The sequence below is a fragment of the Canis aureus genome, chromosome 10 (genome assembly GCF_053574225.1).
Source record: "Canis aureus isolate CA01 chromosome 10, VMU_Caureus_v.1.0, whole genome shotgun sequence".
Lineage (NCBI taxonomy): Eukaryota > Metazoa > Chordata > Mammalia > Carnivora > Canidae > Canis > Canis aureus.
The window spans coordinates 8,303,767-8,329,793 of record NC_135620.1 but is presented as its reverse complement, the minus strand read 5'-3'; the positions used below and the strand labels follow the sequence as shown (position 1 = coordinate 8,329,793).

Here is a 26,027-nt window from a genome sequence, read left to right as displayed (position 1 = left end):
GATTTGCTGCCCTGTCATGATCCCAATGGTTTATTTTAAAACTTCAGTAGGACAAACTAGAAGAAATAGGATAAATTTGGAGAGAAATATAACCTACCAAAACTGAAGCTGGAAGAAAGAGGAAGTTTGAACAGATCAATTACCAGCAATGAGGTTGAACCAGCAGCAATTAAAAAAACTTCAAAAAATCAAAGTCTAGGACCAGATGGCTTCACAGACAAATTCTACCAAGCATTTAGAGTTAATACCTACTCTTCTCAAACTATCCTAAAAAGTAAGAAAGAGAAAGAAAGAAAGAAAGAAAGAAAGAGAAAGAAAGAAAGAAAGAGAGAGAGAGAGAGAGAGAGAGAAAAAGAAAGAAAGAAAGAAAGAAAGAAAGAAAGAAAGAAAGAAAGAAAGAAAGAAAGATTTCTAAGTTTATCTTATGAGGCCAATAATATCCTGATGGCAAAACAAGACAGATTCCATTAAAAAAAAAAAGAGAGAGAGAACTACAGGCCAATATTCCTGATGAACATGGATGCAAAAATCCTCTAAAAAATACTAGTAAACCAAATTTAAAAAATACAATAGAAAAATCATTCACCGGGATCAAGTGGGATTTATTCACAAGATTCAAGGGTGGTTCAATATTTGCAAGTCAATCAACACGCTACATCACATAAATAAGAGAAAGGATAAAAACCATATGATCATTTCAAGAGATGCAGACAATGCACATGACAAAGTAAAACATTCATTCATGATAAAAAAACAAAACAAAACACTCCACAAGGTAAGTTTCAGAACAAACTTCAACATAATAAAGGCCTGATACGAAAAACCCACCAAAAAAATCATACTCAATGAAGGAAAACAGAGAGCTTTTCCTCTAAGGTCAGGAACAAGAGAAGGACATCCATGCTCATCAAATTTATTCAGCATCCTACTAGAAGTCCTACCCACAGCAATGAGACAACAAAAATAAATAAAAGGCAGCCAAATGGGAAAGGAAAAAGTAAAACATAAAACATTCACTATTTGCAAGTGAGAAAATGCTGTATACAGAAAACCCTGAAGACTTCACCAGAAAACTATTGAATTGATAAATGAATTCAGTAAGGGCTGATGTACAGAAATCTATACACTAATACACTAATAATGAAACAGAAAAAAGATAAATTAAGAAAATAAACCCAATTGTTTGCAATTGTCACAAGTGCACCAAAATAAAATAACTAGGAATAACCTTAGCCAAAGAGGTGAAAGACCTGCACTCAGAAAACTATACAACACTGATGAAAGAAATTGAAGACAACACAGAGAAATGGAAGGACAATCAATGCTCATGAATTGGAAGACAAAATATCATTAAATGTCTCTACTACCCAAAGCTATCTACACATTCAATGCAATTTCTATCAGAATACCAATGCATGTTGACAGAACTGGAACAAATGATCCTAAAATTTGTATGGAACTACAAAAGACACTGAATAGCCAAAGCAATCTTGAGAAAAGAAAAGCAAGGCTGGAGGCATCACAATTCCAGACTTTAAGTTATATTACAAAGCCGTAGTATTGAAAACAATATGGTATTGACCCCAAAATAGACACATAGATCAATAAAACAAAATAGAAATCCCATAAATAAATCCCCAGTTATATGGCCAATTAATCTTCAACAAAGGAGGAAAGAATACACCACGGGGAAAAGACAGTTTCAGCATATTGTGCTGGGAAAACTGGACCTCTATGTGCAAAAGAGTGAAACTGGACCATTTTCTTGCACCATACATGAAAATAAGCTCAAAATGGGTTAAAGACCTAGTGTGAGACCTGAAACCACAAAAATCCTAGGAGAGAAGACAAGCACGAATTTCTCTGACATTGGGTAAAGCAACATTTTTCTACATATATCATTGAGGCAAGGAAAACATAAGCACCAATAAACTACTAGGATTTAATCAAAAAAGTGTCCATACAACCAAACAGACAATCAATAAACTAAAAGGCAACCTACCAAATGGGAGAAGATATTTCCAAATGACATATCTGATAAAAGGCTAGTATCCAAAATATGTACAGATCTTATACCACTGAACACCCAAAAGACAAATAATCCAATTGAAAATGGGCATAAGACAAGAATAGTCATTTCTTCAAAGAAGACATCCAAATGGTCACAGACATGAAAGATGTTCAACATCACTCATCATTAGGGAAATGCAAATAAAAACTACAATAAGATATCACTTCACACCCATCAGAATGGCTAAAACCCAAAACACCGGAAACAACAACTGTTGGTGAGGATGTGCAAAAAAGGAACCCTTGTACACTCTTGGTGGGAATGCAAACTGGTACAGCCACTCTGGAAAACAGTATGGAGATTCCCAGTAGTAATCACACTACTGGGCATTTGCCCCTGAAGTACAAAAACACTAATTCAAAGTGATGCATGCTCCCCTATGATTATTATAACACTATTTACAATAACAAAATTATGGAAACAGCCCAAGAATCCCTCAATAGATGAACAGATAAAGAAGATGTGGTATGCATATACAATGGAATCTCTAACATATATTTGGCCGGACACATGACTAATATTTTTATATAAGTGACGAACGCTTTATGCCAGTGACTAATATTTTATGATTTTGATGATCTTCTTCTCCTAAAAGTTATTTTGGTAGATCACATTTTTGAACCCTCACATGTTACAATTGTTAAAATGGAAATAGAAAAGCAATATGGTTATAGTTATTAAACATTTAATTTCACTTTGAATTTCTTGTAAATTGAGGCAAACCCACATTACATGATTTTTCACTGTTTGGTACAAGTGGCATATCAAATTTTCTATAGTATCAAAATTTTTGCTAATACTGAATTTTAAAGTTAGTGGATTACTTTGATCTTACAGGGAATATATATATGTGTGTGTATACCACACATATATATAAAGATGTTCAACATCACTCATCATCAGGGAAATGCAAATAAAAACTACATGACATGCCTTTGAAACAAATTTTAGCATCAAGTCAGAAGTAATTTTTTATTCTTTTACTTCTCTTGATTAAACCAGAAAATTTAATATTAAAATTAAATATATACAGATGTAAGGTTATCTGATGGTCTACCATGGTAATTACAACTGGATAATCTAAGAAAATAGATGCCTTTCTCATAGAGATGCTTACCTAAAAAATCTTTTTAAAGTTAAGACCTGAGTCTTACTTTAAAAGTGACCAACATTTTTTTTTTTAATTCAAGCTCTGGTAAAAACCCCAAACCCCTCTGTGTTTCTCTCATCTTTGTACTTAAGACCTAGCACAAAGATTGGCACAGAAAGCACATGTTAAACATTTGTAGAGCTATGTACTGAGGGCCTATTTACATACTCCAGAACTGTTTCAGTTAACATTCCATTATGAGAGTTTGATGATCTGACAAATGTTCTCACTTAGATGGAAGACCACTGCACTACACTTGAAGGTAGGCCCAGGAGTTGCCAGAGAGTGACATCAAATCTGCTCAAGAATCTCAGCTAATGCATAATTAAAATGCCAGCATTCCGGACTGCAGAGAAAGTCACCAGCCCTGGCTTCTTTGAAGCCTGTCAGAGCAAGTTGAATGCAAACTGTATCCCTAGCTTAACCAGACTAGCTGACTTGTTGATTAGTCTTAATGCTGACAATCTGTGCTCTGAAACAAATATTTACACGTGGCGCTGAATATTAAATGTATCCTATCTGAATTAATAGGCCATCCATTATTAAGGCCATAATTATTAAAGTTGAGAATTGGTTGAGTCACATGTCATTTGTAAAATTTAAAATTTAAGATGATTGTTTTTATTAGAATTGTGAAGTTTGCTCTGAGATTGGAGAAACTTGAAGGCACATCTCTAATAATAGCAATGATTTGGGCAGATCTAGATTCTAGCAATAATTTTAATGTAAATTTTCTGTATATTAAAAAGTTTAAAATTTTCAGAAATATTAACGGAATCATGCAGTGAACATCCAAGTACTGACATCACAGATTTTACAATTAGCATTTTGTTATATTTGCTTTATCATGTCTATCGAACCAGGCAATTATCTGTATTTTCATCCATCTTTATTTTGATTCATTTCAAAATAACTTGTAGAAATCAGTACACTTAGCTACTAAACCCTTCAACATACACAGTACACAGAGTTCAATAACTGTAGGTGGATTTTTGTATCTTCAGGGGATAGATTTACATATAATGAAATACACAAATGCAAAGGGTACCATTTAAGGAGTTATGAGGTATATCTATTTCTCATCCAAATGACTATTCTATGCACATTTAGGAAAATACATACTGAGCATTTATTTATCCCAGTCTAAGGACTATGAAGAGATAATCAATAGTTTCTCAGATAGAAAAAACTATTAAAATACAAAAGTTTCCTTAAAGTGGACAGTTGGGAATGTAACAATCTGGCTTACCCAATTTTACAAATTCAATTCAAAATATGAGGATCAGTTTTTAAATGGGAACAAATGTTATCTCCACAAAGAAACTAATTATATGACTTACATCAGTCTTTTCCTTTATCCAACAGATACAATACAGAAGACATGATTTGACACACCATATACATGAAGCTCAGCTTTAAGGTATGAAAAATGCACAAGAAAACGCCATGTATATGGATCTGCAGTATACATGTGTCAAATGATATTTTTTGACATTACACAGCTATAGGTAGAAACATTGCATGTGTGTGTGTGTGTGTGTGTGTGTGTGTGTGTGTGTGTGCTTGCATGTCTGTAGCCAGACCCTCGAGAAAATGAGAGGAGTACCATGAATAAAGTTGCATAAAGACTCCAGTCTGGTCAAATAATATATAGAGAGGGAGATAGTAAGTACCATGAATAAAGTTGCATAAATACTCCAGTCTGGTCAAATAATAGAGAGAGAGGGAGATAGTAAGAGAGAAGAGAGAGAGAGAAGACTCCCTAGAAAATCATCCATATAACATTTAAAAACAACTATACTCTTAAACCTTGTTTAAAGGTTTAAATTTGTTTCTCAAGTTGAGGCAGAAATTGCTGTTCTTTTGCTCCTTGTAATTTATTTCCCCAGAAAAGTTTAGTTCCTAAGAGAATCTGTTCTATGATCCTTGCCCCTATGGCTGTTTTCACCTAATTCTACAATCAGGTTCACAAAACCCCCTGTCACCAACTATCTAGCCAATGGTCACTAGTCAATCACTGTTTTAAAAATTCCCTCCCTTGTTAGAACAATATCTAGAAATAAATCTGGTTAAAATAAACACACATCATAATATATACCAATCTTTTATAGGAGATATGTTATTTTTAATGGTATTTAAATAATGCCAAAAATAAATAAATAAATAAATAAATAAATAAATAAATAAATAATGCCATACACATGAGTTAAATCTGAGATATATGATTTTAATTTCACATACATTGACAATACAGTCTCATATTATTTCATATTCAGTGTCCCCTTGAATTAAAAAAAAACAATAATTCTACCTAATTTATGATAGAATAATTAATAATACAGTAAAGGCCAGTGAAAAAGTGCATATTGAATTAGAAGATTATAATCCTAAGATCCTAGCCTAAGTTTTGCTGAAAAACTGTGTGGTCTCAGCAAAATCACTTCATTCCTTGGAGCCTCATTAATTTCACTTGTTAAAAAAAAAGGAAATTGGCTAGAAGAAGTTTCAGGCTCTTTCCAAATCTGAAGTTCTATTATTCTAAGAATAATCTGTACAGGCAGACTCTCTTTGATCCTTTTTCTCTCCGTTAATTGTAATAGATTAGAGTGCCATCCAGGGAAAGGCACTAAGTTTTCAATTGCATTTTCTTTCTTTCTTTTTTTTTTTTTTTTTACCTCATCAGTCGATGCTGTTAAAATAGGTTTATATTGGCTCATGTGCTAGACTTACTGCTAGAAATATTTTTATGCTGGTTTGAGCAGGTTCAAATTTAAGGAGGGTGATACAAATTGGTGGTTCCACCAAGAATCTGGCACTGAGCTATTATCAGATATTTATATTCATTTAAGAAACATTTCACCAAGTAGCATCTCTTTTCATATTGTTTCCCGGCTGACCAATTATTAATCAATCTCTCCATCTCTCAGTGTGGTAAAAGTTAAATGGATTTTGTCATGAACTGAGCCATCTGTCTCCTCATACTGTTCTGTTATTTTTCTTTTTATTTTTGAACCTCTTTTACTGAAATTAGAAACAGAGGAGGAGGAGATAATCAGTGAATACAAGAATGAAAGAGTCTCATACACTTTGATTGTCTTTTATTACCCAAGCAATATGAGGTATAAATAGCATCTCAGATCTGTGTATTCATTTCAGAGTTTCTGATGAATTTTTCTGGGAAAAATTAGATATTCCCATGTGATATAGATGCAAGAAATTTTGTTTGTTCTAAGATGAGCATAATGGTGTGAGGCCCAGGATACTAAAAAGTTATGAATTCTCTTTACCAAAGCAAAAGGAAGTCCAACATCTGTGTCTCTTCTATTCATGTGCTCTGGGAAGAGAGTTGCTGAGGGCTCTCACATTCCAGAAGTTTGAGGTTCTCTTTATTGAAGTGCTGAAAATACCTACTATCTTTGTCTTGACCATTCTCCATAAGCCAACTACTTACTTACTTCTCATGTTTTGTTAGGGATCTGCCTAGATGGACTTGGATTTTGAAATGAGGGGAAAAGAGAGGGCAGAGCCAAGGGGAAGTGAAGGCATATCCCGAAAAAAAAAAAAGACCCCTCAACATAACTCTTTGGTAATACTGGAAACCCTATTGCAGTGCCCTGGCTCACAGCAACCTAGTTCTTTCCAAGGTGTATCCTGTGCAGAAAACTAATTTTCAGAGGCAGTCCGTCTCATAGCTGAGCAGCATGAACTGGAAGCTTATTTTCATGCAGGACAAAACAGAAGTGCTATCTCCTTGTTATGGTCCACAAGTTGGTCCTATGCTGCATACAAGTCTACTCTGTTTTCTGCTTGCTGGTGTTTAAACAATTTGAAGACAAAAATTCATCCTCCCTATTAGTCTCCTTCTCCTGTAGAGAATACCCATGCAGTTCCTTTGGTAGCTTCCTTTGCTCTCTGGACTCCCCCCAGCCTTCTGGTTACTCTTTTGAATATGACGGAATCTCCCCAGTTACTATTATACTTAGGAACCCAAACAAGTTCCAAACTTTCTTGTTGGTGTCGTCCCTTACAAACTGAACCCTCCTTTTAATGAGACAGTTTTTACTACATTAAACATTTAGTTGAGGAAACATAGAGGCTTTCCACTTGTATTATATATACTTGAAGTTTTTTTTTTTCAATCTCACAATGAATCTCATTTCTTGTGTGAAAACAAAATACTTTCTAAAAAATACCAGGGCACTTCATTGCTTCCTCTGTAAAAAATGAAGAGCATTCTTGGCCTGGAAATTCTCTGTCCATCTCATCTGACTTAATGGGCAGTTAAAATGAAGTGCTGATGGATTTATTTTTGGCATCTTCTTGACTTATAGGTACAAATTTTGCTATATATGTGGAGATTTAGGCTCAGAGGCTAACATTTTTTAAACTTTATTTTGTATGGTTTCCAGAGGCTATTATGAGAAGTCATTCTTCTGTTTCTTTTTTTTTTTAAGACTCCAAACAAATTTCTTTCTTTCTTTTTTTTTTTTTTTTTTTAGGTATTTTGCAGCAGATACTTGCAAGAATGTACTGTCTTGTTCTTTCTTTTTTTTTTTTTAATTTATTTATGATAGTCACAGAGAGAGAGAGAGAGAGAGGCAGAGACACAGGCAGAGGGAGAAGCAGGCTCCATGCACCGAGAGCCCGACGTGGGATTCGATCCCGGGTCTCCAGGATCGCGCCCTGGGCCAAAGGCAGGCGCCAAACCGCTGCGCCACCCAGGGATCCCTGTCTTGTTCTTTCAAAAGCAGCACAAGCTAGTCTCAAAGATTTAAACATAATTCTGAACATTTGAAATAATCCAAGTTTTTAAGGAAAGAATATGCCAGAGACAAAGGCAAAGTTTGGAGAAGGCTGTCAGTAGACAGGTTAAACCTGAACGAATAACTATGTCTTATTATTGAATTTGGGGTACCCTAAGCCCAGTCTAGTGCCTAACCCACACATGACTGGTACTGTACCCAGGAGTAAGTTAACCTATTATTATCTTAGGGACAGGGGCTAGTGGCTGCTGCTTCTCCTTTTCTGCCTTTTCTTAAAACTATACAGGCCTCTGAGTATTACAGGGCATGGGATAGAAAAATAATTCTGGATAACTTTTTCTTGTTATTTAATTACAAAATGGAGAACAAGTAGTCTCTGCCTTGCTTTATATATTACACATGGTAAAAGGACAACTGCCCATGCCACTGACCTATGAACCCCTCTTTCAGACAGAAGACACCTCAGAAGTGTTTCTGAAATTTCCCCTTGGTTTAGTGCATTGTAGGACAGGAGGACATTTGAAATGTTATTGTTTAATTAGATCTCTAGTGGCTCAGATGCAATCAGATTGATCTGAAACTACTTGGGGTCGTACAGGTGTCAAGTGCCTAAACTTTTGTTTAAAGGAGGCGGACACAATCCTGGAAGTTTCAGTGTCCAGACAATCTTTCAAGAGAGTGCCTGGAGTAAGGGGCTACTACAGGCATACTTGAAGGATTTGGAATTTGAAGACTATGTGCTTCCCAGAATTTCAACTCACATCTATTTTCAAACATTGCAGGTCAAGGGGTACCTGGGTAGCTCAGTCAGGTGAGCATCTGACTCTTGATTTTGGCTCAGCTCATGATCTCATAGGTCACAAGGGTGGAGCCCCATGTCAGACTCCGTGCTCAATGGGGAGTCTACTTGAAGATTCTCTCCTTCTGCCTCTCCTCCTACACTCACTTTCTTTTTCTCTCTTTCTCCTCCTCAAATAAGTAAATAAACCAACAATCTTTTGAAGAAATGAACATTGTAAGTCAAGGGAAATCATGCAATAATATAAGCTGTATGTAATTATTATATAATTAGAATCTATTCAAATGTCTCTAAAAAATGATGACATAAAATTGCACTAAAGTCATTGCTTTATCAATTTATGAAGGTGCATAATGATATGAATATGTTATATAAGTGTTGGAAAAAATAAAAAATATTTAAATTTGGTTATGCATATAACTGACATTTCATTTCAGCTTTGTGAAAATTGAAGATTTAGATTGGTTGTGTATAATAGTAATAGAAAATTGTGGGAAGTCTTTAAAAACATGTATTATCTACTATGTACAGGCAATAAAAAATATCCAATGACCTTTTTAATAAGTGAGATATAAATATTAGCTGCTTTACTTTATACTACTAGTTATTTGATGGTTCACACATTCTTAGAACATATCACTTAGTAGCTTCTTCACTGAACTCATAATAATGTCCATTGTATTAAACCATATACTCCTTCTGAGCAAGTTCTGCATTCATTACATAAGTCTTTATCCTTAATATTTCTTAAAATGCTTGTAATATATTAGGTATTAAATACATGTGTATTGAATGAATAAATCCGTGAATGAACAGTCCCTTATAGATTAGGCTGTAGAAGTCTACAAGGGACATAGAGAACTGGGTCAAGTTTAAATGCCTCTCATCACTTTGAATAAACCCAGATTTACTATGAATAACAATTATTTTAGGAAGATTTTTTAGTGTATGGCCTAGCACTTAATGGAAAATTAGTTACTTCATATTTTTAATCTGCTATTTTTGTCCTGAGTCACATTTCCTAAGTGGATATTCAAATTAACTTTTTTTAAACCATTACATGAATTCTATGTCAACTCCTTCTCCCCGTATTTTCTTGGATTTTTCTCAAAAGCTGCATTCCTATGAGCTGGAAACCCAAACATGCAACAATATGCACAATTGCATTATTTTTAACTAATAAAATAAATAGCTACTATAGCCATACAGACCCAGCAATCTCTTAAATCAAGATAAAACAATAATAACAATAACTAAGGACCATCTTATAATGGCAGAAAACTAAGACAACCCAAAAGAAAGAAATCACAAGGATTTCTGTTAGGACTTTTTCAAATCAAGTAGCATAAGAAAGTCCTTCAACAACCTTTTTGTTTTAAAATTATTTTCACAAATCTAATATTTATTCATCTACATAAATTTTAGAATCATTTATCACTAAGTAAAGAAAATAGCCTGTTGGGGTTGTAAGTGCATTCTTGTACATACCAGTTTGAGGAGAAATGACATCTTAATAGTTTTGAGCTATCTAATTTGTAAGCATGGCATACCTCTCCATGTTTTTAGGTCTTTAATTTCTTTAATTTCCACCAGCTTGTACTCATAAAAATCAAGGTCAGATAGCCTTGCCAGATTGGTTATTTCGGTTTTGCCTGCTGGTTTCTGAGCCCAAAGAGACAATAGTGCCATGATAGCTGTAACAGTGTATGGAACTGCTGTAATTAAGAGATGAGGAGGAGGTAAATGGGAAGCACTCTTCAAGTTCACAGTCAAGAGAATCAGACTTATTAAAAGACTGAGACTTCATCATAGAACTAGACATTGCTTTCTCTTCCCCAACACCTCACCATCACCTTCCTAAAGAATAATATATGACAATTCCTCTTGACAAGTACAACATATTCAGCATCAAGGAAAAAAAAATACTGCAAAGCATACCACAGGCAAAACACAAGCAAAGAAAATAAACAAACAAACAAAAACAATATGAAGAGACAGAGCAAGCGTTAGAACCAGACTCAGATCTGGAAGACATGTTGGAATTATCATACTGGGAATTTAAAACAAGTATGATTGGAAAACCTGGATGTCTCAGTGGGTAAATTGTCTAACTCATGATTTTGGCTCAGGTCATGATCTCAGGGTCCTGAGCTCAACCCCCACCCTGGGCTCATGCTTAGCAAGGAGTCTGCTTGAGATTCTCCCTCATCCTCTGCCCTTCTCCTCATGTTTGGATACACACTCTCTCTGATAAATAAATAAAATCTTTAAAAAATAAAAAATAAAACAAGTATGATTAACACACTGAAGACTCATGGATAAAATAGAAAGTGTGAAAAAACACACAGTCAATGTAATCAGAGGGAAAGAGGTTCTAAAAAAAACAAAAAAAAAAGGGTAGAGATAAAAAATACTGTAATGGTAATAAAGAGTGCCTTTAATGGGCTTTTTGGTAGACTGGACACAGCTGAGAAATGAGTCTCTGGGCTTGAGAATATCCCCAAAGAAACATCCTACACTGAAAAGCCCAGAGGAAAAAGAATTAGAAAACAAAAACAAGAAAAAAAGCAAAACCTTAGCATAGAATATCCAAGAACAACAGGACAACTATAAAAGGTGTTTAATACCTGCAATGGTAATTCCAGACAGCAAAGAATATGAGAAAGAAACAGAAGAGTATATGAAAAATAATGACTGACAATTTCCCCAAAATAATGTCAAATATGAACACAGAGATCAAGAAATCTCAGTAAAAACCAAACTGAATAAACACACACACACACACACACACACACATATATACACACCTAGGCATATATTCAAAGTATTAAAAAATCTGAGGCAAACAAAATAATATGAAAGAACCCAGAGAGAAAAGAATCTAATATAAGGAGGAAGAAAGAGAAGAATGACATCCAACTTCTCAAAATCTACACAATCCAGAAAAAAGCAGAATGACATATTTAAATTGTTCACAAAAAAAATCTAGAATTCTGTACTCTGCAAAATTCTTTCAAAAATAAAGTAGAAATAAAGACTTTCTCAGATAAACAAAAACAAAAACTGAGGAAATTTATGGCCCAGAGACCCATAGTGCAAGAAATGTTTTTCAAGAGTTATCAGAGAAAAAGAAAATGAAATACATCAAAACTTGGATTGACATACAAAAAGAGCATCCAGGAAGGGATATGTTAAAGTAAAAACCAACAAAAACAGCTTTAATTGATCTAACAGATGACAGTTTATTCAAAATAAAAATGGCAGCAATATATTTAAAAATATATATATATATTTTAAAATATATAATACATATATTATATATATAACTGCAAAGCATATATATATATATATATATATATATATATATATAATGTAAGCATTTATATTTGCTTATATAACCCTTTTTTAAAGTAGGCTCCATGCCCAATGTGGAACTTGATGGCGAGTTGGAACTCACAACCCCAAGATCTGACAGCAAATGATACAAAGGATGGACAGTGGCTGGGGGAGGGGGGATTATGATTATTTTGTCATTTAAAATACACTACCCATGAAGTGACATAGTATAATATGAAAGTGGACTTTGATTAGCTGTAAATATATATTGGAAACTGAAAAAAAGTATAATCCACAAGCTAAAGGAGATGAATAAATGGAATCACATACAATGATCAATTAAAATTGCAAAAGGCATAAAAGAGTGAAAGGCAAAAATAAAAACTAAGAATAAGATCAACAAATAGAAAAAAAGAACAAAGCATGACAGAATTTAACTTGACTATATAAAATAATTACTTTTAATATTAATGGTCTACATACAGCAAGTGAAAGACAGGCAGTGTCAGAGTGGATAAAAAAAAACAAGGCCCGGGATCCCTGGGTGGCGCAGCGGTTTGGCGCCTGCCTTTGGCCGGGAGCGTGATCCTGAAGACCCAGGATCGAATCCCACATCGGGCTCCCGGTGCATGGAGCCTGCTTCTCCCTCTGCCTGTGTCTCTGCCTCTCTCTCTCTCTCTCTCTCCTCTATGTGACTATCATAAAAATAAATAAATAAATAAATAAATAAATAAATAAATAAATAAATAAATAAACAAGGCCCAAGTACATATTGTCTACAATAAACCCACTTTAAACAGAAGGATAAAGATTAAAGTAAGTAAGTGAAGAACAGTCAATATGCCATATTACCATTAATCAAAAGAAAGCAGGGGGAGTTACATTAATTTTGGAAAATAGAAGAATCTAGATGAAGGAGAGTTATCAGGGATAAAGAATGATAAAGGACCCAATTCTCCAAGGACATATAACAATCCTTAACTTGTATACATCTAACAAAAGAGATTCAAACTAGGTGAGTAAAAAACTGATAGAACTGCAAGGGGAAATTGATACATCCACTATTATAGGTGGAGATTTCAACAGCATTCTATCAGAATTGGACAAATCCAGAAGCAGAAAATTAGGAAGGACATATTGGAACTGGAAAACACCATTGATCAATCACATATAATGGACATCTGTAAACTTCTTCATCCAACAATAGCAGAATACACATTCTTCTCAAGCTTACACAGAATATTCACCAAGATAGAGCACAAATTCCAGGCCATAAAACAGAACTTAAACTTGTAAGAAAAGAAATCATACAATGTTTGCTCTCAGACCACAGGGGAATCAAGCCAGGAAACAATAACAGAAAGAGGGATGAGAAATTCCAAAGTACATGGAGATTAAATAATAACATTTAAATAACAAATAGATTAAAAAGAAATCTTAAATTTAAAAATATTTTGAACTAAATTAAAATTCAAACATAATTTATCAAAATTCATAGGGTACAGGAAAACAGTGCTTAAATCAAAGTTTATAGCATTAAATGCATATATTAGATTTAAGAAGAAACCTAATACCAATAAGTTCAGCTCCCACCTTAGGAAACTAGAAAAAGATGAATAAATAAAATCCAAAGTAAGCAGAAAATAAATAATAAAATTTAGTAAAAATCAGTGAACTGAAAACAGGAAATCAACAGAGAAAAATCAGTGAAAATAGAACCTGATATTTTAAAAAGATCAATAAAATTGATAATCTAACCACACTTAGTAGAAAAAAAAAGAGAGGACACAAATTATTAATATCAGAAGTAAAAGTGGGACTGTCACCACAAATCCATGGATGTTGAAAAGACAATCAAGAAATACTATGAATAACTCAATACCCACAAATTTGACAAGCTAGTTGAAATGGACTGATTTCATTAAAGACACAATCTGCCAAGACTTGTAAGACATAAGCAAGCTGAACAGACCTACTGCTACTTAAAAAAAATAAGTAATTAATAACTTTTCAAAACAGAAAGCACCAGATCCAAATAGGTTCAATGGTAAATTCTAGCAAACTTTTAAGGAAAAATTTACACTTGTCTTCTACAGTCTCTTTTGGCATATGAAAGAAGTCATACTTTCTAATTCACCCTATGAGACAAATATTACCCTAATAACAAAACCAGATAAACACATTATAAGAAAAAAAATACTACAGACCAATGTTTCTCATGAACATAGATGCAAAAAATCTCAACAAAATATAATGTATAAAAATAATTATGTATCATGATCAAATGGAATTTATCCCATGAATGCAAGACTGATTCAACATTCAAAAATCAATTAATGTAATCCAGCACAAGGATGGGCTAAAGAAACAATATCATTTTATCACATCAAGAGATGTAGAGAAAGCATTTGACAAAATTAAGCACACATCCATGATAACAATTCTCAGCAAGCTAGGGTAACTTACTCAATAAATAAAGTATACAAAAGATCTACAGCCAACATCATCAATGGTGAGAAACTAAAAGGTTTTCCTATAAGATCAGGAGCAAAGCAGCGTGTCCCCTCTAACCACTTATTTTCAACCATCATACTAGAAGTCCTAGTTAATGCAGTAAGACAAGAAAAATAAATAAAAGGTATAATAATTGAGAAGGAAGCTAAAACTGTCCTGGTTCACAAATGGACATGTTAACAATCTGAAAGACTGACAAAAAATTTCCACTTAGAGCTAATAAGTAATGAGATCAATGTTGCAGTATACAAAGTTAATATACACAAATCAATTGCTTTCCTACAGGATGGAAGGATAGATGAAATAGGTGAAGGGAATTAAAAGGTACTAACTTCCAGTTTTAAAATAAATAAAGCATGGAAATGATAAGTACTACATAAAGAACATAGTCAATAATATTGTAATAATACTGTATGCTGACAGATGGTAACTATACTTTTGGTGGTGACTAGTGAGTAATGTACGTAATTATCAAATCATTATTCCGTACACCTAAAACAGCTATAACATCGGATCTCAGTTATACTTTAATTAAAAAAACACATGTAAAAAAATACTCCTTCCCTATATGCCAGCAGTGAACAAGTATGAAAATTTTAAATGAAAAACACAATAACATTTTTAATAGTCCCCATCTCCCAAATGGAATACTTTGGTTTAACTCTAAAAAATGTATACAAGATCCATGAGAGAAACTTCTAAACTCTGAAAAAATGCATCAAAGAAGAAATAAAAGGAAAGTTCCATGTTCATGAATAATGAACTCATTACAGTCAAGGTATATTCTAAAATTAAACTGAATTCAACACAATCTCAAAATATCAGCCAATTATTTTGTGGATACTGATAAATCGATTCTAGTATTATATGAGGAGTCAAAAATCCCAGAACAGCCAACACAGTACTGAAGAAGAACAAGTTGGAGAACTGACACTACCAAACTTCAAGACTTACTATAAAGCTATAGTAAAAAATACAACATGGTATTGGCAAAAGGATGCACAAATAGATCAGTGCACCAGAATAGAAGGATCAGTAAAGACCTGCATAAATACAGTCAACTGTTATCTGGCACAGAAGCAAATGAAGTAAAAGGGAACAAAAAGAGTCTTCACAATAAATGATGCTGGAACAAGAGGACATCCAAATGCAAAAAAAATGTAGTCCTAACACCTTCATGAAAATTAACTCAAAAGGGATCACAGACCTAAATGTAAAACATAAAATTATCAAACCCCGAAGATAGGAGAAAATCAGATGACTTTGGTTTTGATGATGGCTTTTTTTGGTCAAACGCAAAAGTGAAATCTATTAAAGAAATAACTGATAAGCTGGACTTTATTAAAGTTAAATATTTCTGCCCTATGAAAGACACTGTTACAAGAATGAAAAAATAAGCCACAAACTGGGAGATATTATTTGCAGAAGGCATTTCTTATAAAGGATTGTTCTCTAAAATATACAAAGAAGTCTTAAAACAGTAAGGCAGCAATTTGATTAAAAAAATAGGTCAAAGACTTTTGCAGAGCTCCTCACCAAAGATGATATAAAGATGGCAAACAACTGTCTAAAAAGAGCTTCACATCGTATACTACCAGATAAATCCAAATTAAAACAAGATACCTCTATATACCTATTAGAAAGGCAAAAATCCAGAATAGTGACAATACCAAATGCAGGCAAGAACGTGGAGCAAAAGGACTTCTCATTGTTTGTTGACAAGAATGCAAAATGGTAGAGTCACTGTGGAATACATTTAGTGGCTTCTTATGTAAATAAACATTCTTTCACCAAGTGATCTAGCAGTCATGCTCCTAGCATTTACCCAAAGGAGTAAAAATCTGATCCCCAACTAAAATCTTGCGCATGGAGTTTTCAGCAGCTTTATTCATAATTGCCTAAACTTGGAAGCAAACAAGATGTCTTTCATTAGATGAATGGATGAAATGAGATTCCTCCACAAAATTGAAAACTTTCCATGGATAAAAAAAAATGAGTTCTCAAATCATGGAACATGAAAACGTATGGAGGAAATGGAAATACACATTACTAAGTGAAAAATGGCAATCTGAATAGACTGAATACTGTATGATTCCAAGTGTAGGGCATTCTGAAAAGGCACGTCTGTATAATGAGTAAAAAGGCTAAGAGATTGACAGTGATTGGGGGAAGCAATGTATGAGTAGATGAACATTGAAGATGTTTAGGGCAGTAAAACCACTCGGTATGATGCTATACAATCAGGGACACATGTCATAAAGCATTTGATCAAGCTCATAGAATTTACAACATCACAAGGAAATTCTAATTTCTATACTACTGACTTGATGATTATGATTTATCAATATTGGTTCATCTACTGTAACAACAGCAACACTGTGGTGAGAGATGTTGATAATGAGGGAGAATGTCCATACTGGGGAGGGAAAGGGTATATGGGAAATCTGTGTGCCTTTCTTTCAGTTTTGCTATGTACCAAAAACTGTTCTAAAAAATTTAGTCTACTAAAATATATATACACACTTAAATGTATACATGTGTATAATACATGTGTGTCAATGAGAATTAAATATTTTTATAGGCACCAATATAGATGAATCACAAACATAATATTGGGTGAAAAAAACATATAAATTTCAAAACTAAGAAAGCAATAAAATGATGATAAGTCAAAATATGGTGGACTTCACTGTGTGGGTTGCCACATTATGGTAACATAAATAGAGTTTCTGGGGACTGTCAGTGTTCTATCTTTCTACCTGAGTTCCACATTAAGGGTTCTACTCAATCAAAATTTATTAACATTTACACTCATGAAGTGTGTGCTTTTATGTGTATAATATAATCCAGTTTACATGTGAATGTCATATCTTTATCTTCATATCTTGTTAGACTCTGTGATATTTTAAAAACTTCTATGAAATTTTATTTCATAACCAGTCCTATTTTTTTTCTCTTCCAACAGAATTTAGTCTTTTTTCACTTGATTGTTTTTACACTCACATTGTGTTAATATTCCATCACTTTTTTTCATTACACTGTTCCTGAAGTAGCAACTGAACCTTGTAGCTGTACTCATGAGTAGCTGATCACTATTTATTATGCCTTTACCCTTTCATCATAAAATACATTTATGGAATATTAGGTAAGGAAAATATAAGTAAGGATCTTTCCTTTTAAATTTTCTCATTATATCCTGGCGTATATTTTACACAACCCAACAGTCTCATACACTAAAGAAGTCAATAAAATTTGCATTCATATCTTTTTAAAATACATGGGTCAAGAAAAGAATGTGATTAGATAATGTTACAAATGAGACTTGCAAATCTGTGACTGAGCTGATTTCAAAATGAAAAATTCATTAAGTATTAAGAATCAATAGAAAATACCTGATTTGGAATATGCAGAACCATTTAAATACCTGGTTAGAGGGCGCAAATAGTTCAGTGATTACAAGCACACTTGGAAATGTTAGAATAAGCATTACAATCTGGTAGGTAAAAAGAAAGAACGCACACTAAGAAATTGACAAGGGAATAGATTGGAAAGAGAAAATAAGGAAGTCATGTTCTGAGGTCATCTGGTCTCATCTATATTGAAACAAATGACCACAATGGTACTGCTAGAAGAATATGCGGAGGAAAATGAAATTTCCACCTAACAATGTAACCAAGGTTACTCAGCTTTAAGAAGCACATTGTTATCTTCTCAGAAAAGACGTTTTTTAAGATTTATTTGAGAGAATGAGAGAGAAAGCACACAAGTGAGAGGGAGACAGAAGAGGGAGGAGCAGGCTCCCTACTGAGTGCAGGGCTTGATCCCAGGATCTTTTTTTTTTTTTTTTTTTGATCCCAGGATCTCAAGGCCATGACCCAAGCTGAAGGTAGATGCTTAACCAAATGAGCCACCCATTTGGTTTAGCGGTTTAGCACCGCCTTCAGCCCAGGGCGTGATCCTGGAAACTAGATGGAGTCACATCGGGCTCCCTGTGTGGAGCCTGCTTCTCCCTCCACCTGTGTCTCTGCGCCTCTCTCTCTGTCTCTTACGAATAAATAAATAAAATCCTAAAACAAAACAAAACAAAAAAGAATCATGATTGCTAATGATGGGCTATTCCTCATCAAACAGACCAATCACACATCTAATTCTATTATTAAAAAAACAAAGGTGCCCCTCAGAAAAGACTTTGGATGTTAAAGATACTGTTATAGAAAGTATTTTAAAAAGAGGAAAAAAAATTTAAAACAGGAAAATTCATGATGACCCTATTTACAACTTTCATATATATATATATATAACTTTATATATAAATAACATATAGCTATAATTCATAACATATAATATATGTATAATTTTATATATTTATAAAATTAAAAGTAAAAGTACATACTTTTAATTTTATAAAAGAGTATCAACTCTCCAATGGGCTGAACAATTTGAGCCAATTCATCAAAGCTTGCAAACAACCCTCCCAGGAGGAACAATCCATAGCCCAGCTCCTACCTGCCAAATTGTAACTTCTACTAACGTGATTCAGTTCACAGAAAGGAGTATATAAAAACAAGCACATTTCATCTAATGGTGTAGGTTCTGTTTAGATTTAGGCTGACAGCAAGTGTGTAACTATGATAATATTTTTAAATTCCTTTTTAATTTCCATCACAGATGTACAATTCCCCAGGCTCTTCTCCCCTCCAGAAAAGAATAAACTGGCTAGTGAGAGATTATCTTATTTCCTAGTAATGCATATTCTGGTCTCCAGTTTGCTAATAAGATATATACCATGAAGACATCTTATCAGCCTTTAAAGAGGCTTTTGAAAGGTATCAAGCATTATACTCTAGGTATGCTTCCATCTTTCAAAAGCAAAAATGAACGCTGGAAATTGCATTTCCCATAAAATCTCAACAAATATCATTTTTATATTTTAAATAAGCCCAAACTGGCATATAATATGGGTACTTGGTACATACACACTCATGAGTTGTGTTTCAAGGTATTTGTAATTAATTATATTATTAATTTATATATATATATATATGTATTTACCTACTGCCTTAAAAATCTTAATACATAAAAAAATCTTGATATATGATTCTTACTTATAGTCTTAGAAGCTATTTTTTGTTTGTTCTGGTCTTGTAAAAAGATTTCCTTAAGTCCTTCTCGAAGTATTCTTGTATGTGTCTGATTTGAGTTTTAAGGAACTATTGCTAATATTTTTATCTCCGCCACATGTGACTTCTTACTAACTTCAAAGGAAGCTGTTTTACATATGGAAGAGATAAGTAACTCTATAGTGGGGAGTGAAAATTAGCCTCTCAGAAGTGATGTTAACTTTCAAAGTTAATTCTGAACCACAAAAGCTAATTCAGCCAGTTATGGTATATCAAAGACAGCAAAGCAAAGATCTGCATTATAATATATATATATATAAATATATATATATATAAATTCTCTCTCTAACTAGCTACGACTGGAGTATCTGCTAAAGGATGCCATTTTAACACCGTATAAGGGATTTATCCAACAACAGGGAGTGTTCACCTGCATGAAATTCCAATAAATGAGAGTCTGTTTTATCTCTGTTAAGAGGTAGGCTTCTTTCTCAGCCCCTAGATCTTTTTAAACTGGCTCTTTTTTAGCAGTCCCTTATTTACTCAAAAAATAGTTATTGAGTACTTAGGCAGCTTTTTGAGTATTTACTGAGTACTTATTCTGTACTTGAACCTAGCACAAAGAAGATCCTAAAGAAAAATTGGTTGAATGGGTGAATAAATGACCAAATGAATAAGTGAAGAAAAAGCATTATACCATGGGAGTCTATTGATTCAAATATCAATCAGCCCCAAATCAAACCTTCAAAGAGTATGAGGTCTAGCAGGTTGTATGTGATAAAAAATGATACTCTCTAGATGAGGAGAAGCCTTAAAGTTCAGATACGTGAAAGCTCACTTTCCAGCTGGAGGTTCAGAGAAAACTGCATGGAACATATGGAATTTCAGATTAGCTTTGCTGCTGAGAAGATTCAGGCTGTGTGGAGAGAGCGTAAATAGAATTTCACACAATGAGAAGAGCATGAACAAAACCAGGGATGTCAGAAAGAATAGAAAGGAACCTCCAAATAAATAATTTGGTTTGGTTAGAATACAGGTTGGCCATGAGAATCAAAGGTAAATAACGGTAAATATTTATCCACAGAGAAATAGGGTTATATCTTCACACCAAATCAAAGAGGTGGAATTTTATTGTCATCATTAGAGAACTACTAAATCTGGGGGTAGGGGACAGATGAGGAACCGTTAACACAGTAAGTTTCCACTCTAACAAGTTTATATTTGAAATAATGAGCATTTTGACATTGTAACATTTGGTTGTGAAATATAAAAATTAACTTAAAAATGGCAACTCTAGGGACACCTGGGTGGCTCAGTGGTTAAGTGTCTGCCTTCAGCTCGGGAGTGATCCCAGGGTCCTGGAATTGAGTCCCACATCAGGCTTTTTGCAGGGAATCTACTTCTCCCTCTGCCTCTCTCTGTGTGTCTCTCATGAATAAATAAATAAAATCTTAAAAAAATAAAATGGCAACTCAATTTGCTCAATTTTCTGCCATTTCCCATTTGAGAGACAAAAAGAAGAAAGTATAAAATAAATGAACTAAAGGTCAAGTGATTAAGGCTCCAATTTAATATCTGCCACTATTAAGTAGTGGAATATTGGATAAAATCATTCTGAACTCCAATATAAAGCTGTGTAAATGAAGGGGCTGGGTAAATGATCTCCTAGGTTCTTTGAATATTAATATATTGTTTCCAAAATCCTGTTATTCTTTTATTTTAAAAAATTTTATTTATTTTTTCATGAGAGACACACACACAGAGAGACAGAGACACAGGCAGAGGGAGAAGAAAAGCAGGCTCTATTCAGGGAGCCCAATGTGGGACTCGATCTCAGGACTCTGGGATCATGCCCTGGGCCAAAGGTAGATGCTCAACCACTGGGCCACCCTACTATTGCTCAACCACCTCCCCCTGCTATTATTCTTAATCCACCTTCTTGCTTCGACTCTGACATTTGTCAAAAGTAGAACTTTTGGGACTCTAAATAAAATATGCCAAAGTTAACTGGGAACTTCAGGCTCCTCATTTTTTTCATTCTATCACATTGCATTGATGAAGCCTTGATTTAAATAATGTACCTTACTGGGGTATTGGGTGGCTCAGTCAGTTAAGCATTTGACTTAAGATTTTGGCTCAGGTCATGATTTCAGAGTCCTGAAATTGAGCCCTGCATCAGTCTTAGTGCTCAGAGGGAGTCTGCTTCTCCCTCCCTCCTCCTCTGTCCCTCCCCCAACTCATGCACTCTTTCTCTAATAAAAATAAATCTTTAAAAATAATAATAATAATGTACCTTATAGCTCTATTTACAATCAGATAGTTTTAGACAATACATTTATTTCTTGGTTAGCATGGAGCAGGTCACAATTTTATCACACTCCACCAGCTTAATAATGAGATAACTTATGTGAAAAATGTATTTTCTATAATAAAATATACAACTAGATATGTATATATATACATTTTAAGTTTCTGTATAAAAGTAAACATAATTTTTTATGCTATTATAAGAATTTTATTTGTGTAAATCTAGTTTTGTTATGGTTTTATAAGAATTTTACAATGAACTACTTTATAGTTTTTGGCAAAAAACAAAACTAAACTAAGTACCTATAGTTTATATATACACTTTATGTATGTAGTTTTTATATTTAGTCTACATTTACATATACACACTGTGTTTATTGACATCACAATCCTTCCTCTTAATTCGAAGTTCACACTGGAAGTATTTGAGAAGGGGCCTTACTCACTTGGTTAGTTTTCAGCAATTAGGAGTTGGTTTTAATTGCCCTGAATGCCTGGCTCCCTTATACCACTTGGCTTTGAATTTATAAAGGCAGGTTAGAAGTGCTTTGAAATTTGGTTGTAGACAAAAGGCAGACACTGAACTTCATGCTTTTTAGCAAGCCCACACATGGGTTTGTAGAAATTCTTCTTGTGTAAAAAGACTACTCATGACCTGAATCTCAAGGACAAATCACCTAAAAATCATCACGACTCTAAAGTTTTCTTGTATGCCTAATACCTTATAATGATTACAATGATTTTTATTACAGTAGAATTTTGAAGAACCAAGAAGCCACTTTCCTGTGATTCACCTACACTCTTAATTGAGAAGTAATTGTCAGTGCTATTTGGATATTTAAATGTTGATAAGAAACACCATATATTACATTTTTATCTTAATTTGCCCTTTCCTAGAATGATTATCTTCTGACTGCAAATCTCAGTTAAACTTTTTTATGTCACTTCCTTCTAATATCACGCTCACAGAAATATACTGAGCAAATCCCTTCATCTTTCAGGTTCTCTGTTTTTTAAACTGCAAAATGGGCATAATGAGCTTGATTTGCCTCCAAGGTACATCCTGTGGAACTCACTAATTCATTATAATTCATTAAGCCTCACTTCCAAAATATAACATACCATGAAAAGGCAAAATATTATTAAATATTCAGAGTGAGTTTTTTCTCCGAATTTATTATCGTGTTGCTCAAATGAATACTAATAAAGTGAACTCTGTGGGAAATAATTTCAATTATTCATGGGAGTAATGTCTATAATGTGTCATTGGTAGATGTGCTGGGCAATGTATTTTCACCTATTCAGAATGATGGTTTCTGCCAAAAACTCCCTTTCCGGGTAATGTGAAATGAGATGCTTTAGGCAGCTATTCCTTTTAACAACTCTTCATCAGATATACAACTTTATAGGAAAGTTTCTGCAATCTATGTCAAACTCTTTGTCTTCAGGGAGACCAATTCACCTGCATCAAACCTTCATATCCTCAAATGAATGGGAAAGGCTGGAAGGCAAGAGGCCTGTGCAGAAAAGGAAAAAGAAAGTGACATAAATCAAGAGAGAGAAGTCAAACACATCCTAACCAGGTTGAACACAGAAATTCATATCAAGGAAATGAAATATGCACTAAATGTGCAATTTATTTTTTCTGGAAAGAACCTTCTGTCTTCTAAATGAGTTGAGATTCTAAAAAGAAAAAAAAAAGTGTGTTAGGAAGATGCCATACTTTTCAGATAAGAGTGAAGATGTTAAGAGTAATCAAAATGGGGCTTCAGAATAGATAAATGACAAAAATGGGTAAATTTACCTATGAAGATAAACTTCCTACTGTGGACAAATAATTTTTGAAATGCTTTAGAATTTGTGTTTCCTAGGTAAGAGCTGTTGATTGTATGTGTAAAAAAACATTAATTATACTTATAATAAAGGCATATTTTTGACAAATATATCGTATTGGGAACAGAGATCTTTATTTGTAGGGTGAATTTTACATGTGAAGATGAACTTCCTACTGTGGATGAATTATTTGTGAAATGCTTTAGAATTTGTGTTTCCTAGGTAAGTACTGTTGATTGTATGTGTAAAGAAACATTAATTATATGAAAAGCACAGTTTTGATATATACATCCAATTGGGAACAGAGATCTTTATTTGTAGAGTGAACTCAGATTTCTGTTGAGTTTGTTCATGAGTAAGGCAATCAGTCCTATGCTTAAGGGAAGGTCAGTTCATGAGTGAGGCAATCAGTCCTATGCTTAAGGGAAGGATTCAAGAAGTTAAAGGCATTGGCTGCTCAAAGGTATTTCCCTGAGGTTTGCCATTAGGAAGACATTTTTAATTAAACTCCAATTTCAACACAGTTCCTTTGATTAAAGACAGAGGTGTTACAACTTGAGGGGCCAAAGGCAGGCTGCCCAAAAATACCACAATGGCTATTGATTATTTTCCATTGAAGCTGCTAGAGAATGAGTTTGTGCAAGGATTCTCAGACCCTCCTTTGTCTCCCCAAAAGCAGCATATAAATCTTCCATATGAAAGGTACCCTCACTGTCCTAAGAAGTACAGAAGACATCCTTACTACCGGATATAGGAATTTTGAAATGGAGAAAGCTATAGCAACAAGCCTTGTTACTTTTTTACTAAAATCCTACCTTAACCCATATTCCATCTAGAAGTCCTTACAAATGAAAGCCCCCAAACATCTGTTTTCTTTATCCTGTCTATTTCTCACAAATTAATTATCCCTTTATCTCAACTGTATAAACACTGTGTGCTTTGGTCATATGTTTGGGTCTCAATTTTGTGATTGGACCTCCACACACATCTAATAAAATCTTGTATTTTTTTCTCCTGTTAATTTGTCTCATGTCAATTTTTTAAAGATTTTATTTATTTATTCATGAGAAACAGAGAGAAGAGAGAGAGGCAGGGACACAGGCAGAGGGAGAAGCAGTCTCCCTGCAGGGAGCCGGATGTGGGACTCCATCTGGGGTCTCTCCAGGATCACTCCCTGGGCTGAAGGTGGTGCTAAACCACTGAGCCATCCAGGCTGCCCTGTCTCATGTCAATTTAATTCTTAGCCCAGCTAGAACTCAAAGGGTAGAGGAAAAAAATATTTTTCCTTACACCTCCAAAGTCCAGTGTGCTTTTACATATTGAAGAAAAAAGTACTTGAAACAAGCTGTTTATTAGCCATATTATTTATCATGATAAATTCTGGAAATATTCTTAAGTTTTCAATAGCAGTTATTTAGGATATTATGCAACCATAAAACAACAATTATGAGATCATAAAGAACTCTTGAAAATAGTAACTTGAAAACAATAATATACAAATATATACAATACTTTACAAATCTCTACATACATTTGAATATAGTGAAAAGGACAAGGTACTAGATTCTGCTTAGAAATGTGTAAAATTATGGGTGAAAGTTAGCTTCTGTGATGTTTTAGTGTTTTCATTCTGGTGTTCCATAGTAAAGAAAGTAAAGTAAAAGAAAGTTACGGCATTAAAGGACCCACTTAATCCATTAGTACACAGAGATAAATGCATTTGTATTATTCAAGACAAATGTATTTGGTTGGCAAAATAGAAAAAGTTAAAAAGTTAATTATGTATTGAGTACCTACTATGTGCAGACAGAAAAGTGCCTTAATTTTTTCTCATTTAACTGCCACAACAAACTTAACAAATAATTGCTAGTCTTCTTATTTAAAAATTCGGAAGTCAATGCTTCAAGAGCTAACATGATTTGTTGAATGTTCCAGAACTGGCGGAAGTCTGTCTGACGTATGTGCTTTCTGCACCATTCATGTTGTCTACATCTAGGTATGTGGGGTGCCTAGGAAGTATAATTTGAGCTGGGGTTCACCGGGAGATTCTGGGCAGATGATCATGTCTTGGGACAAGTCCTCTTGTCCTGATCACAGCACTGCCTGATCTTGGAGGGAGAAGTGACAGGGAAAA

At 33.9% G+C, this 26,027-nt stretch overlaps 1 protein-coding gene across 32 annotated transcripts in view; it reads right to left on the bottom strand.

Moving 5' to 3' along the window:
- The window catches only part of LOC144321940 (uncharacterized), a 194,682-nt gene that overhangs the window by 133,600 nt on the left and 35,055 nt on the right, over positions 1 to 26,027 (bottom strand). For 25 of the 32 annotated variants that reach the window (XR_013387478.1, XR_013387473.1, XR_013387467.1 and 22 more), the window contains one exon: positions 23,669 to 23,743. The exons of 6 other annotated variants lie outside the window; for them this stretch is intronic. Coding sequence is in view for 3 of the 26 variants with exons in the window: in XM_077911292.1 (XP_077767418.1) it covers positions 23,727 to 23,743 (17 nt within the window). In the remaining 23 variants the exon portion in view is untranslated. Of the gene's footprint in view, positions 1 to 23,235; positions 23,578 to 23,668; positions 23,744 to 26,027 lie in introns of those variants that run through there. One more of the 32 variants, XM_077911289.1, reaches the window with a different exon arrangement.